This window comes from Gastrolobium bilobum, unplaced genomic scaffold (assembly GCF_033153095.1).
Source record: "Gastrolobium bilobum isolate Gb01-03AN ecotype WA unplaced genomic scaffold, APGP_CSIRO_Gbil_v1 utg1162, whole genome shotgun sequence".
Classification (NCBI taxonomy): Eukaryota; Viridiplantae; Streptophyta; class Magnoliopsida; order Fabales; family Fabaceae; genus Gastrolobium; species Gastrolobium bilobum.
The window spans coordinates 411,569-427,824 of NW_026898943.1; the positions used below are offsets into that span (position 1 = coordinate 411,569).

At 34.6% G+C, this 16,256-nt stretch overlaps 2 protein-coding genes across 2 annotated transcripts; one reads left to right on the forward strand and one right to left on the reverse strand.

The window, feature by feature from the left end:
- Positions 1-75: 75 nt before the first annotated feature.
- LOC133285694 (uncharacterized) lies at positions 76-1,241 on the reverse strand. The gene is made up of 4 exons (XM_061482966.1): positions 1,005-1,241; positions 847-910; positions 525-764; positions 76-412 (listed from the first exon to the last, which is right to left on the reverse strand). Exons 1-4 carry the CDS (start codon positions 1,083-1,085, stop codon positions 258-260), a joined length of 540 nt encoding a protein of 179 aa, XP_061338950.1. The 5' UTR covers positions 1,086-1,241; the 3' UTR covers positions 76-257.
- Positions 1,242-10,117: 8,876 nt separating this feature from the next.
- On the forward strand, positions 10,118-12,658 carry LOC133285681 (U-box domain-containing protein 30-like). The gene is made up of 2 exons (XM_061482952.1): positions 10,118-10,152; positions 10,713-12,658. The coding sequence occupies exon 2, from the start codon at positions 10,724-10,726 to the stop codon at positions 12,071-12,073; it is 1,350 nt and encodes a 449-aa protein (XP_061338936.1). The 5' UTR covers positions 10,118-10,152; positions 10,713-10,723; the 3' UTR covers positions 12,074-12,658.
- Positions 12,659-16,256: the final 3,598 nt, after the last annotated feature.

The following is a 16,256-nucleotide window of genomic DNA, read 5'->3' on the forward strand; positions in this document are numbered from 1 at the left end:
ATGAAATTATGAAAAACACACAATTACTGCTATAAGATTAATAGTATTCAATAATTGCAACTTTTAACAAGACCAAAATTTTAACCGAGCGAATTTCTAGAGTTAACAAGAAGCATAATCAAGGTTTAATACAGCCATTCAATCCAAAATACTAAAAAATTTGATCAGTGAAGTACGAGCTTAACGCTGCACAGTAGTCTACAATACATACCAATGAGAATTTTATAAATTCACGGACTCAAGCTACACCCAAACACTTATATACGGGCTTCTCTCAGGTCAAGAGCAGAACTTGAACCGGAACTTTGATTGCAGTTCTCCAAAGTAGGGGCAATTCGCTTTTCTTTGGCCAGCTTTTTTGCCATCCTCCGGTGCTTCATTTTCTTCGAGTTAGCACAAGCCAGCTCATCACCTAAACCAAATTGTGTGTTATAAACGTCAGAGAGAACATAACGGGGCCATTTATTAGTTTAAGGTCAACAACATAATAAGACATTCACATAGAATATAATCAACTCCAGTACCTTCCTCAGAAGCATTTGATCGAACACCTGGAGCATCCTCCGCAACATGATCGCCACACTGGGTGGTGGTTGTGGGTGTCAGAGACAAAAGCGGCCCAATTAATCTTCCGCGACGGGTGGCTTCTTCCTTCAGCTTCTTCTTACGAATTCTCTTTCGTTGAGCCCTTGTGAGCCTCTCCGTCTCAGAGTCTTGTTCTTCGTCGCCGCTCGTCGTGGCATTCTCATACTCATCCAAAGTGCCTACATTTTCAATGCGATGCGAATAATGTTTCAACTTTAGTGATTGCTAAAGACTACTGCTATTTATTATTCAAAATCGAACCTGAAATAACATCAGAACCAGACCCTTCGATCAAGGCTTCCACAGGTTCCGACTCTTGTTCAAGCTAGATGATTGTGATAACAATACATTAACCATCGAATTAAAAAAGAGTATAAAGAATGAAACCGGGAGAAGAGATGAGAGAGATAAAGATATACTCGAGGAGTCGTCGGTGAGGGATGATAAAGCATGTTAACGATAGCTTCGTTGAATCTGCGTTTTCTCTCATCTCCGTTCATGAAATCAAACGTCAAAAATAAAAAAATTATCAGATGCTGAAACGTGAGTTAGAGGAAGAACTGGAGAGATCATTCAAAAGCAAGGACATTATTAACTTCCAGCGAGCCGAGGAAACCAAAGCGGAGATGCATACGCTATATGCACCTTTGGCTTGGTCTGTTCCTTCGAACTTCAAAGCTGCGTCGTTTGGCAGCGTCCAAGTTAAAATGGGTTAATTAATTCATTATTTTAAGATTTTTTTCAAGATGTTGGCAAACGCAATTTGCATCTTTTACCCGTTACATATTTTGTGTAAATAATCAATTTAAATTCAACCCAAAATTTAAGTTATTAAGTGAGAATCATTTTAATAGTTTATATTCTCTAACATTTGCTTAAATATAATTTTTTTAATGATTTATATTATCAGAAAATTATTTCTACATATGTGACAAAAAAGACATAAACATTTGAGAGAGAAACCATAAGAAAGAGAAAGGCAGAGACCAATATAGAGCTCGCTTATGTTTTGTGTCTGTGGCATAAACCATAAAAAAATGTATATTATTCTCTAACATTTGCCTAAACAATAAATGACTGCATAAGTTTCCTTGAGCTACAATTTACTCTTTTTAAGCCTTCATTAATATCTATTAGTCTATTTAACCCTAATTCATTCTCTTGTTTGTGACTTTATACAAGGCAATACTTTTTTTCGAGCAAAACAGGAGAAAGCTGACTCATAATCAAGTGGGATTCATCATCTAAAAAAATATATATATTCGAATTTCTGTGTGTGTCCGTAAGAGAAACAATTAACCCTCTTACATAATCAGATAGTGTGTAATATTCTTGACCTTTGATAAATCAATAACAAATAAGATATGAAAGAGAAAAAATATTAAAATAAAGGTGAAAAAAATATACCGTTTAAATTTATCTATAATAGTTATAACCTTTGAGATAACCCGTTCACGAAATCATACATTAAGGGAGCGTTTAGTAGAAGAGAAATTTTTTTTATCCGGAAATCACGATTTTCATAAATATGATGGAAAAATGAGTTTTCTGAGATGTTACCAAAAAGTTATTTGGTAAACTAAAATATTCTTGATATTCTCAAGAATATTGGGTTAATTTTCTTGATGCTATGTTTAGTTATATTAAATTTTGCCTTGCCATAGAAATTCTAGAATACCATCCCTTGGATGGTATTTCTATATGGTATTTTTAAAAAAAATTACATATAAAATAAAATTCCGGGAAAATCAGATTTCCTTAAAAATTTAAAAAATCTTGTAACAAACGTGGATAAATACAATTACCACTTTCAATTTTTCGAAAATCCTAAAAAAACCTTATATCAAACGCACCCTAAGAGATGTTTGGTATGAGAGAAATTTTTTCTTTATCGAGAATTTTTTTTTTCAAAATATGATGGATATTTTTTTTGCCCGGATAAGTTAAAAAAAATGTTTGGTAGGCAAAAAATTTATCTAAAAATTGGTTATTTTTACTAATGCTATGTTTGATTGATGATAAAATATTGATAGAAATGTGTTATAAAATTACAAAATCTCCTATATATAATGTTAAAGTATTGAAACAGTCAGCACTCCATTACGTTAAAATATTGAATTTCGTGAAATATTATCCCTAGTCAAACACGTACACGGCAAATGTTAAAATATTGCCCACAAATCGTGAATTTCATTTCTCTATTGGTCGAATTAAAAAATACCACAGTTAAAACAACAATTTTTTTTTCCATTGCCTAGTTCCAAATGAAATGCATGACAAAAATAATGTATCAGTATTTTCTAACTTAAAGACATATCAAATATGCTTAACATATTTTACCTATTCCACTTTCCCAACATTCTTCGTACCAAACACCCTCATCCACTCCAAATCCAACTCTCCTGTATTTCCTTTTAGCTCTTAAATTGTAATAGGCATGTCCATCTTTTTCTGACTTTGTTTTTCTCTTGAGGCGGCGTGTCCATCTTTTTCTGACTTTGTTTTTCTCTTGACACGGCGTTTAGTAGAGGAAATTTTTTTTTTTATTCGAGAATCACGATTTTCAGGAATATGATGAGAAAATGAGTTTTCTGGGGATGTTATCAAAAAGTTATTTGGTAGACTAACATATTTATGAGAATATTAGGTTAATTTGCTTGATACTATATTTAGTTGTATTAAATTTTTCCTTTTTATAGAAATTCTAGAATACCACCTTTTGAATGGTATTTCTGGATGAATTTTTCAAAAAAATTTACACACAAAATAAAATTCCGGAACAATCAGATTCCTGAGAAAATTTTAAAAAACTTGTACCAAATATAGATAAATAAGATTACCACTTTCAATTTCTCAGAAATCCTAACAAATTCGTTCTACCAAACGACCCCTAAAGAGTCATTTATTATTATCATCATTTATAATCTACGGGTAGCTAGAGGCCATGTACCCAATCAGGCTTAGTAGCTTCTCCCTCCTCACCCCCAAACTGCATCCTCGCCACTCTCTTGTAATTGGAATATAATTTTTTTTTTTAATTTCATTTTGCTTTGGAATTATAAGAGATAATCCTGAATAGTAAGAGACAAAACGAAATTCTGAGACGAATCAAAAGTTCTCATTCACATGGTATAAAAACACATAATACCAATTTTCTTTCCTTATTTGTTGACTAAAACACCCTTCCTTCTCTTCCGTGGACGGCATAGCTTCTGCCTCTTGGATAAATATGAGGCATGACGTTGATATCATCATCAAAGTCACACGGTTTATCTTCATCAATCCTTCCAATTACAAAGCTACGACTCCGAGGCACTCTCACCGCCACAGCCGCAGGCTGTTTCCTCCCAATGAGGTCAAACTCAACATTGCCATGACTCCTATTGGAAGCTGCAGGACTTACGAGCTCCTTCAAATCACTGAAACTGAAACTCCTAGGCAGGGTGGAGAGGTGGCCAGTGTGGAGGCCCATGGTGGGGTCCATATGAGAAAAGTGACCAGAACACTCAGTCATGCCATGGACGTATAAGTCCCTGGTCTTGCTTAGGAGCCTCATGAGTGCCTTCATGTACCTTCTGAGTTTGCTTTCTTTACTTCTTCGCTCCTTCTTTGTCATGTTTGGAGATTTTCTGATATCCTGGCAATTGAGGATCCCCATTCCCTTTATTTATATCAAATCCAACCCATATTGGCGTACAATAAATGTTAAAGCTAGCTAGCTTGCTATTTCGGAAATTAAGGTTGGAGGGTTTTATTTTGATTTATACGTGCTTTTTTGTTTGTATTCAAAGGCTTCAATAATATAATCACGGGGAGATGTTCTATTTTTTCGCATGACTGATTTAGTAACTTAGTATGTAAATTACTTCTTGAATTTCACTAGGTTAATTAAGATCATGATGTATTTTAAATTAAACTTGGGGTGGATACATTTCTAGTTGTGCATTTTACATACAAACTTACTTCAGAAAAGTGGTAAGAGTGGGGTCCATAGTCAAACACTTGGTAGCCAATCAAGTACAAACAGCCAGAGTAGAGATGAATAAACAAAACTATTTCATTATAAAAAAAGAACTGCAATAAATAATCTAATATTATATAACAAGTGTGAATGGAAATATCGAAAGTCATATTCAAATGAATGCAAATATATCAAGAAACATGAAGATATAAGGAAGAAAATAAAAACAAAATGGGAAGAATGAAATTGATTCTGATATGAATTCGTTGATTTTTAAATACTCTAAATCTCCTTAAATCCCAATAATTTCTTTTAAACCCTCCCACAAAATTGAAAGCTTTCTTTAAACTTTGGACCCAAATACAAAATGCTTCTTGTAAAAAAAAAAATCAAGGGGAACGCTTAGTGGGGTTTTCACATCTTATGTGCTGCGTATACGTCAGAGTAGTTGTCGTGTGACGCACGCACTGTGTGTGCAGCAACGTACACACATCATTACATTAGGGAAGAGTCATGCCAGCTACAGAATTAGTTTGTGCGCTGTGACACATGCTACTAGGTTGAACTTTTTGCTTGAACTTCTTAATTTGATTACATTTTCTTTCTTATTTTGCCTCTTATAAGTTCCCTTAAGGTCCAAAATTAAATGAAGATCATAAAAAGTCGTATAAGATAATTATAAATTTTGCAATCTTAAGAAATTTGACGAAAAACTTATTAAAGTTGACGTTAATTCGCACTTAGAAAGATACTACTTGATTATCAATGAAAATAAGCTCACAACCTAACAAAACAAGTAAAACTACGATAAAGCGAGTCAATTATACATCAAATGAAATCTAAATAATTCTAATTTTTGTATTTACCAAAGATTTATATTTTCAAATGTGATTATGTGAAAACCGCATTATCTACAGTCATTAATGAAGTAGGGAACGGGGGGGGGCTCTGTGGGTCCATGGGCTCCCGAAACCCTCATTATTTTTTTAGAAAAGTATAACTCAATACCTAAAAAAATAAATAGGACTACTACACTAAAATACTATGAATTTAAATAGGAAAATAAAAGCATATTAGAAATTACGTAATTTAATTGAAAAGGTATTCAGCTTACCATGATCCGATTTAGCATTAACAATAAAGATTACATATAGCTTGCTTTAGAAAATATTTTGAGATGATAATAGGAGCACTTATTATTTTCACGAAAATAAATTTAAACTATTTTAAAATTTGAAATGAATGATAAAGGTCTAAGAAAATTATAACATTGAATCATAAAACGATCAGTCTTTTAACCCAATTTGCATTTCAATTTACTTTTTTCCTTAAAACTTAATTACTTTTTTCAGTAATATTTCTATCATAATTTTTGGCCTACAAAACAAAATTCCTAACTGTGCCATTTGCATGTTTTACTCATAATTACATGAGAAAGTGACTGCTGAGATCTAGAGATATCTGCACGTAATTTTTCTGCGTTGATAAAATAGGAGAGAGTTTTGTTGGTGAAAACCGGTTCTTTATTCTTATATCAAACACAAACAATTACCTGAGAAAAATGGGGGAAGCCGAAAAGAATTTGCAGGCCGGAAGTGAAGGGTAGACGTGTGTAATTTTTCAAACTAATAGCAGGCACCAGGCAAAACATGAGTAAAACTGAAAAGTCTTTTGAGCAAGACATAAACTAAACCCACTATGGCACTATGTATAATGATAATAAGGTATTTTAGAATAGTCTCGAAATGGACGTCCACGGGCAATGTATTTTCCATCCAATTTGTCAAATTTTGGTACATTTTCAAACAACAATTTTTTTTGTTAGGTTTAAGGACTAGATTTTTTTTTTCTCTCTCTCTCTTTTTATTTGTATTGGGCGTAGCTTTTAAATGCTTGGGACAAAACTTATGTCCACTTATTAGAAAAACAAACCCACTCAACAAAATAAATTTTCAGTATTACAGATTAAGAGCCGTAGTCTTACTCTTTAGGCCCAATTTGGTAACCATTGTCCAGTTTTAAATCCTTTTAAATTTGAGTTCATGTGTAATGGGCTTAACCATTGGCAGATTGTCGGGGAATGCAAGGCTCAAATGCTTATTTATGCAATGACTTCCCGTTCAAAGATGATAATAAAAATTGAAACTTCGCTAATATTTCTATCTAATTCAATTTTTTTGTGTAAGTTTCAAACACGGGGGAAATTTTTTTTGATAACAATTTATGAAAGTATTGTAACTAGTTGCGCATGGAACGCGCAACTAGTTGCTCACCAAAATAGAATCAGTTGGTCCCCTAATGCATCTATTTTTATGTGCAACTTGTTGTACCTAATCTCGTACGCAACTGGTTACAATACTTTTATAAATATTTTGTAAATTGTTATATTTTTGTATTTTTTATGGATTTTATTAGTCTCCTTTCATATAAGATAGTTATCTTATGTTGTAAAGAGAAAATAAGTGGGTCTCCCATTACAAGAAAAAAGGAAAAAAGAAAAAAGATGGAGTACGAAAATCGAAGTAAGAGAACGAGAATATACCTTATGTGAAATGAGAGTAATATTTCCTTTTTTTTATTTAAATTATAGTTTTTTAATTTTTTTTGCCATCTATCTCAATATAAAGTATGACACGGAGTAATATTATAACACTCTAACCTGAGTAAAAAAAAAAAACCCCTCAATATCGTAATCTTACAAATACTTTTGCGTCCTTGTATAAAGATGGGGCTTGAAACATGAGATATAGGTCAACAACAACATACAATTATTTTTCGGAAATAACATGACGAATAGCTGTATTAAGCATTGATCAGTTGATTATGAATGATACAAGCAAATACCGTTGGCCTGTTTGTGAACTGCGATAAACGCCAAACACTTGTATTGTCGGTACAACTCATTAACGTACTCCCCAACCCTTCCTTCGCTTTATTTTTCTTTGTTTCTTTCTTTTATTTACCATTTTGAATTCGACAGAAATACAACTCATTCATTGTGTCTTTGGACTACGAAGGCCTCGTGTTAGCCCTCATAAATAGCATAATAACATTTTGATATGTATATATTAATAGTATAACACATTATTATTTAATTATATGGTATTATATTTTTTAATGGACTTGACTGTATTTGAATTGATAAACTCATTAAATGAAATAAATTATATTATTAGATAATGATAATTTTTTTTTGTTATACCCTTAACAGGCCAATCTAGCTAGACTAAGTTTGTCCTATGCAAACTCTCCCAACCTATTGAAGTCATGTTATCTGTGCTTCAGTCGATTGAATTAGGATGGATTGGTCTATATTAGATGTGGTAGAATAAATGGACCCGTCGAAAAAAAGTCAACCCATCCCGTTTTTGAAAGTGGGCAAAAAAATTAGGCCTGCTCCGTTTTATTTGGCGGGTGAAGCGGGTTAGTCCGCTAACCCGAACCTATTTTATATTGACCCGCCCCGCCATAGGACATCTCGAGCTTTATCTCTACTAGGTTTATGCCATATAATAATGCATCAAAGTTGAACTCTATAAAAAAATTGGTGGGGACAATGATTTGTAAAATTGAATTGATAAGATGCAAATGATACAACAACGTACTTTGGGGTGCATCAATATTAGGATTGAAGAATATCCGATCTTTTAAAAATAATTGTCTAAACAAGTGCGTCCGACCCAGTTAACCCTAATTTGTGTGGGGTTAGGGTGTTTTTAGCTCGCAGATTAGCTCCATTCTAATCCAATAAATGAGAGAGCCTTAAGGGGTTCGGGTTAAAAATTGACCCAATTGTATATAGATAAGATGAATAATTACGATCTTGCCACATGGCCAAATAGGAATGAGTGTTGCTAGCTCAATTGCAAGATTGATCATGCAAGCGGAACCGATCAGTCATATAGACCGAGCCAACGAAACTGGTTGACTATGTAACGTGGCGAAAAAACAATAACGTCGGAGAGTTAACAAGATTTAAACGTGATATTTGAGGAAAAATTTTCACCAGTTTGGCATATATATATTTCAAAATATGACATTTTGATTTTGTCCCAAATCTGGATGCTAAAATTGAATATGAGAATAGGGATCCTCTAATTACTATTATGACTGAGTGGCTAAGTGAATCACGTGACATCGTTTATATAATATAAAAATATTATCGTGCTTGATCACGTGACTCCCACAGTGTCTGAAAGTTGAGTGCCCGATAATAGATTTGGTCAATTTCTATGACCTTTAATTTTAAAATTGGAATTGCACTCACACCACCAAGCTTTCCTCACCTCTAGATCGAAGACCACTCAAAATAAATAATAACATAATAAAAAAAATGTCTGTCCTTCCAAGTCCCAACTCTAAATAGAGTAAAGAATTGAATCCAACCTATAAAGATCCATCCAGTCTGGACACATAACACTACCATCGGCGTTATCTACACCCTTATTCAATTTCAATTAAGAAAACGATCCGATCTGCTACCAAAATATTCATACTGCACCTTCACCCATCAAACCAAACAAATTAAAACCAAAGTACGCAACCCACCCAATTTCTAATATTAATCATCTAATTACTGCCCACCAACTTAACAAATACAACTAACATTACCAGACATCTAAACCTTTTTTTTTATTTTTGTTTTTTTGTCTTTCTGCGTAAAGCGATTAGTGCTGTAGTAAGTAATATAGTAATGAAAATGAAAGTAGAATTAGAGGAATATTTAATGTGCAAAATGTACAAGGTTAGCCATAAAAAACAGTGACATACAGGGTGGGATGGAGACAGAGTTGGCAGAGTCACGTGTCAGTGTCCAATTGGGCTAGACAGAAGGCAAAGGGAGAACCCAGAGGAGAGAGAAAGAGCGTGGGACGAAACTCCACTGGGCAAAGCCAGTCAAAGCAAAGACCGGATAAGCAAACCGATGCGTACAGTCAAAGCAAAAACTGTCACAGTCCAATGCTTTGCTGGCATTTTACCTAAAATATAAAGGGAACCCTTTTTGGTGGCCCTTTCCCTTTTATTTTCTATTTGTAAATTCATCTTTGGATTTTTTTTTTGAAGACCGGGGGTTGTCGTTTTTCTTCTACTTTGTTTTTTCTTTTATTTTTATTTTTCTTAAAAAAAGCATCTAAGATATTCGATTTGCTAAAACGAGATGTGCCATTGAACACCAGAAGCTCCTTTTTTTTATTTTATTTTTGCTTGCGTTAGAGGGGTCCACTGTTTAGCTTATATTATACATACAGTAATTCTAATCATAAAGACCTTCGTAAATCGTATATTATTATAATTGTTATTATAAAGTAATAATTAAGAAAAGGGAGAGTTTATGGCGACAGATTAGATGACTGCACGTGTGGTGCGGGGGCCGAGAGTGTTATCCACCGGCTACAACCCGTACATAACCGGTCATCGGCTTTTGGAAAATTAAAAAAGAAAAAAAAAAAGAAATGATTAACCCATTAATTAATTGAGACATATTATTAAATTTTTGGCTTTGATGATGAAGTGTTTCCAAAAGAAGAGGCGTTAGTGTAGAGGAGGAGCGTTTGGCAGAAGGAGGGATGGCTTTTGTTTTGTGCGGTTCTTCCCACTGTGTGGTGGTACGGTCCTCTTGGTTTATTATCTGAAGCTCTCTTTTATGTTATAAGTTATCCTTCATTTTTGTGATCTGGCTCTCAATTATTTCTCTCCAACCCACCCATCTTCTTTCAACTGTTTGTCAGGTTTTTCTGCTGCCATTGATTTTCACTTATTTGTAGTTGTCGTAGTCGTAGTAGTGGTCTGCACTGTTTGGTCTAAGATTCTTTCGGTTTCCTTCACGTCTTTTATTGTTTTGTTAACCCACCACCCTTCCCCTTTTGAAGCTTGAGCATGAAGTGAAAGAAGCTCGATTATATGTTCATGATGTGAGATATGATGGACATTGTTTTTTATTTTATTTTTTTGACCATAGAAAGAGATCAGATAATAAAGTGAATTTGTACAGTAAAGCAAGTTTGTGGCTTGTAAATTTCTCATGAGACAATGCCCCTCGAGTTTTATTCCTCTTTTTTCAACCTTGAAGAGTGCTAGTGCTTGTCATTACATTGATTTTGGGTTTCCTTCCTTCTCTGCCTTGCTTTTTTCCCTCTAGGTCTTTACTTTTCTTTCTTCTGAAAAGGGGTTTCATAAATGCCGATGTTTCTGGTTTCCAAGAGGGATATGGTTGCTGGGTTCGACGGTGGTGGCGACGGCCAGATTCTAGATCTGGACACCGCCGTCAAAGACGGTGTTTTGGGCGGTGTTGACGGTGGGGTTGTGGGGACTGGGGTGTGTGAGAAATTGGATCTGGGGAAGATGATTGAAGAGCTGGACTTATGCGAAGTGCCCAGTGTGTTCATATGCCCAATCTCTCTCGAACCAATGCAAGACCCTGTGACGCTTTGCACGGGTCAAACCTACGAGAGGTTCAACATTCTGAAATGGTTCAACTTGGGGCATTTCACATGCCCCACTACGATGCAAGAGCTTTGGGATGATTCCATCACTCCAAACACCACCCTTTACAGGCTCATATACACGTGGTTCTCTCAGAAGTACCTGCTGACGAAGAAGAGGTCAGAGGATGTGCAGGGAAGGGCTTCGGAACTTCTGGAGACACTGAAGAAGGTGAAGGGTCAAGCTCGAGTTCAGGCCCTCAAGGAACTCCATCAGGTGGTGGGTGCTCATGCCACTGCCCGAAAGACAGTGATTGATGAAGGTGGAGTCTCTCTTATGTCTTCTTTACTTGGTCCTTTTACTTCCCATGCTGTTGGTTCTGAAGTCATTGGTATTCTTGTGAGTTTGACACTTGATTCGGAATCCAAAAAGAATCTTATGCAGCCTGCCAAAATTTCGTTGATGGTGGACATCTTGAACGAGGGTTCAATTGAGACCAAAATCAATTGCACGCGTTTCATTGAATCCTTAATTGAGGAGAAGGATTTTCGTTCGGAGCTTGTCTCAAGCCATAGCCTCTTGGTTGGGTTGATGAGGCTTGTTAAGGATAAAAGACACAGTAACGGAATCTGTCCTGGGCTAAGTCTCCTCAGAACAATATGCTTGCATAAAGAAGTTAGGAATTTGCTAGTGAGCATTGGGGCTGTTTCACAATTGGTTGAATTGTTATCTGGTATGGACCCTGATTGTTTGGAATTAGCCCTTTGTGTTTTAGATGCGTTGGCATCAATACCTGAAGGCAGAGTGGCTTTGAAAGGTTGCTCTAACACCATACCCATCATGGTGAAACTGTTGATGAGGATCTCAGAGAACTGCACCCAGTATGCATTGTCAATCCTATGGTCTGTGTGCAAGCTTGCGCCTGAGGAATGCTCATCAATTGCCGTGGATGCAGGGCTTGCTGCAAAACTTCTTCTTGTGATTCAAAGTGGTTGCAATCCTATATTGAAACAACAATCCGCCGAGCTATTGAAGCTGTGTAGTTTAAATTATTCAGATACCATCTTCATTTCCAAGTGCAAGCTTACCAGAACCATCCAATGACCGTGGGGTGGTGTCAACAACTTGTAAATTTGCGGGGCAAGATTAGTAATGGTCAGCGGCTTCTCAGACCATCGAACTCTAAAACCGAAGAGGTGACATTGATGGGATTGAGGTGCAAGTCTCTCCTGTACATACCTTTAGTATTTTGATTCCAACAATTGATTTGAATGAAGAATCGTAATGTGGACATTGACACACCCTTGATTGAGTGCGTTTACCTCTACGGGTTATTTTTTGTCCAATGTTTTTTAAATAAACCCCATCAAGAAGATACTGGAATTTTTTTATACTGCTTTGGGGTATTATGGATGTAAAAGTCATGCTGTTGTTGGATAAAGATACTTAGGAGAGTGATCACATAGCGAAGATGGAGCTTGCAGTTTCAATTGTAATTGTTGAGGAGTTGCTTTGCTCCATGCTTTACTTTTATTTTATCTTCTTCCTCTTAGAGGCCTCCAATTTTCCATTAAAAATACTGGGAATTTTGCTTTTGATCTCAAACGTGTAGAGATGGGAGAGCCTGTTACCGTCAATTTTTATATGTACAATGGAAACAACCATTTCATTTTTCATTTATTATTCTGCACTGACCCTTCAACTTCTTCAATTTGGGATGTTGATCTTATTAATTCTTTGATATTCGTTTTTCAAGTGACCATTTTCTGCTACGAAATGACCTATGAGGGGAGGGAACAGAGTGAAATATTTAGAGAGATGGCAGGTGTACCTTCACCACATGTATGTGCTCGAGTCTACAGTATTTATTGATGACTAGACGTCCGGTTGTGTGCATACTTTTGCTTAACCTTTTGTGGTAGGGCTTGATGACAAGACCCAATTTACCATTCGCTGAATCTCTGGCTGATTAAAGAAAGTTAAGAAAGCTTAGAGCTTTCACTGAATAGGAACGTTGAATTGCAGTTAGGCCCAGTACCTACAAATCAGATAACAGCCTAATCTAAGTGTCTATGCAAGGTGGTACTATGCAGGAGCATGTGTGAAATTTAGGGCTTTTTGACCTATTTGGTTCAAACATTTAAAAGTTTGACTGGATTAAGTTCCTGGCTAAATTTATTACCATATTAATGCAGAACGACGCGTCTTGTTAGTTACCGAATTCGAGTTGCATTGAACGCGTCATGTTTGCTACCGTGTTTTAGCTTGTCAGAATGTCAAAAAATAGCTCTGTCCATGCCACGTTTAGGCTGCAATTTTATGGTGTAGGATGTAACGTCTTAAGTGTTTAGAAAATAATATATATATATATATATATATATATATATATATATATATATATATAATAATATTAATAAAATAGTAAAAAAATAATACTAAATAAACAAATAAATATTTGGATAAAGGAATAATTATAAAATATGTATAATACTATTCATAAAATTGAATAATCATGATAATAATAAATAAGTATTTATAATGCCAAATGAATTAATTTATATATATATTGGGTTCGTTTTTCTGCAGTTACTGCAGATAACTTATCTGCAGTAAGCCAATACGACGTAGTTTTGAGGCGGAAACCATGGTGTTTTTGTAATTTTAATTTATTTCAGGGTTATAATAGTCTTTATATTTATAATATTTTAAGATTTCAATACCAAAACGACGTCGTTTTGGGAATAAATGTAGGTAACTTATCTGCATTAACTGCAGAAATATTTTTCCCATATATAATAGATAAATAAATAAAGTAAATACAAGAGACATAATTTTATATATTGAGCAAATAAATCATAAATCTGATTAAAAAAATATATATAATAAATTATGACTTTGGTGTCACCTGTGGTATTAATTATTATATTTGAAAAACATTTACTACCTTATTTGAACAGTAACCAAATTGTGTAAATTTTTTATCCAAATGCCACGCGAGCAGTAGTTTTTACCAAATTGCTACCATTGGTAGAGAATTTCGTGGCCAATAATTTTGTGACACGTGATCATATTGCATACCAAATTCGTTACGACTGATAGCAAATTTAGTCCAGTCAGCTTTTTCCTGCTAAAATGTGTCACGTGTTATAAAATCATTGACGAACGTAATTTACTACCAGTCATAGCGGATTACGTCATATGACAGTCTGGTAAAAAATATTATTTGCGTGACATTTGGATAAAATTTTTGCCAAAAAATGACATTTTATTCGATGTTCCGCCCTTATTGGAGTCCTCTACTACTTCACGTGTCACAAAATTACTGGCTACGAAATTCTCTACCAATGATAGCGAATTATAACATGTGACAATCTCGTAAAAAGTACTGTTCGCGTGACATTTCGATAAATTTTTTTCACACTTTGGTTACTGTTCAAATAAGGTAGTAAATGTTTTTCAAATATAATAATTAATACCACAGGTGACACCAAAGTCATAATTTATTATATATATATTTTTAATCAGATTTATGATTTATTTGCTCAATTTATATAATTATGTCTCTTGTATTTACTTTATTTATTTATCTATTATATATATATATATATATATATATATATATATTTATATATATATTAATTCATTTGACATTATAAATGCTCATTTATTATTATCATGATTATTTAATTTTATGAATAGTATTATACATATTTTATAACTATTCCTTTATCCAAATATTTATTTGTTTATTTAGTATTATTTTTTTACTATTTTATTAATATATATATATTATTTTCTAAACACTTAGGACGTTACATCCTACACGCAAAACACTGCATAAAATTGCAGCCTAAACGTGGCATGGACAGAGCCATTTTTTGAAACAGTGACCATTTTGTTATGTTTGGACAAAAAAATTACTAGACTATCACGTCAACAATAAATTTTGACAAAATGCCACACGGCATAACTCGCTACACAGTATAGCGAAATATGTCACGTCAGAACCAAAATACCACATGTCAAATTTTTGAGATATTTGCTACGTAAATTTGACATTCACTACACTATGTAGCTAATTTTTCAAAATTTGACATGTGACATTTTTAGTTCTGTGCATTCTGACGTTGCATATTTCGCTACACCGTGTAACGAATTATTTGCATGCATAATTCGCTACATTGTGTAGCGAATTATGCCGCGTGATATTTTGGCAAAATATACTGTTGGCGTGGCAGTATGGTAATTTTTTTGTCCAAGCGTGACACTTTGATCGTTTTTTGACATTCTGACAAGCTAAAACACTGTAGCAAACATGACGCGTTCAATGCAACTCAAATTTGGTGGTGACTGACGAGACGCGTCGTTCTGCATTAATATGGTAATAAATTTAGCCAGAAACTTAATCCAATCAAACTTTTAAATATTTGAACCAAATAGGTCAAAAAGCCGAAATTTAGTGGATTTTTTTCTCCTTAAAATTAAAAGGCCAAGCACCCCTATCCCCCCCCCCCCTAAAAATAAAAATAAAATAAAAATCCTTCTATTTATGCAACCTTGATATGCATCCTTGAAGTTGTTGATTGAACACTTAACCTGAGCACAAAGTTGCTAATAAAATACGGTCCATAGACCATAGCAATAACACAAATGAAGATCTCCCTCAGTACGTTTCTCTCCTTCAAAAGGAAACGTAACGGATCTTTGGCATCAGAATCTTAAAAATTGGAACAGTAGATGGTTTCAGACCCAGGTCCTAATAGAGGAAGTCACCTTGAAGCTTGAACTCACCTGCATCCTTAGGATCCGTTCGTTTCAAATAAAATATAAATGTAAATAAAATTTTAGCATCTTTATTTTTTGCTATACATATGACAGTATGTTCCTGAGGTACCTCCAACTTTTGCTTCCAAGCCTTCTTCTGCTTCCACCAAGTCTCTTTTTGCTAGTGGGTGTAGTTTAAGGATCCTGGGGGTTGAACCACTTGACCAATAAATCAAAGAAGTTGGCATCAATCAAGTATGGTGAAAACGGGCAACGAAGAGGGGCTACTGATCACAGTTGAACGAAGGAGCGGCTACAAGAAGAATGGCGGTGGCTGGATTTCGGCCATGGATTGTATGGTCCCTGTTGAGTTAGGCGGACAGAAGATGAAAATATCTCAATGCCATCTAAGCTAATTGACGTGAAAAATTCATACACATGTCAAGATTTGAATGGCAGTAGTACGGTCGCACTAAAAATATTCTCAAGGAGTACGTATTGATAAACTCAGCAGGGGTAATTT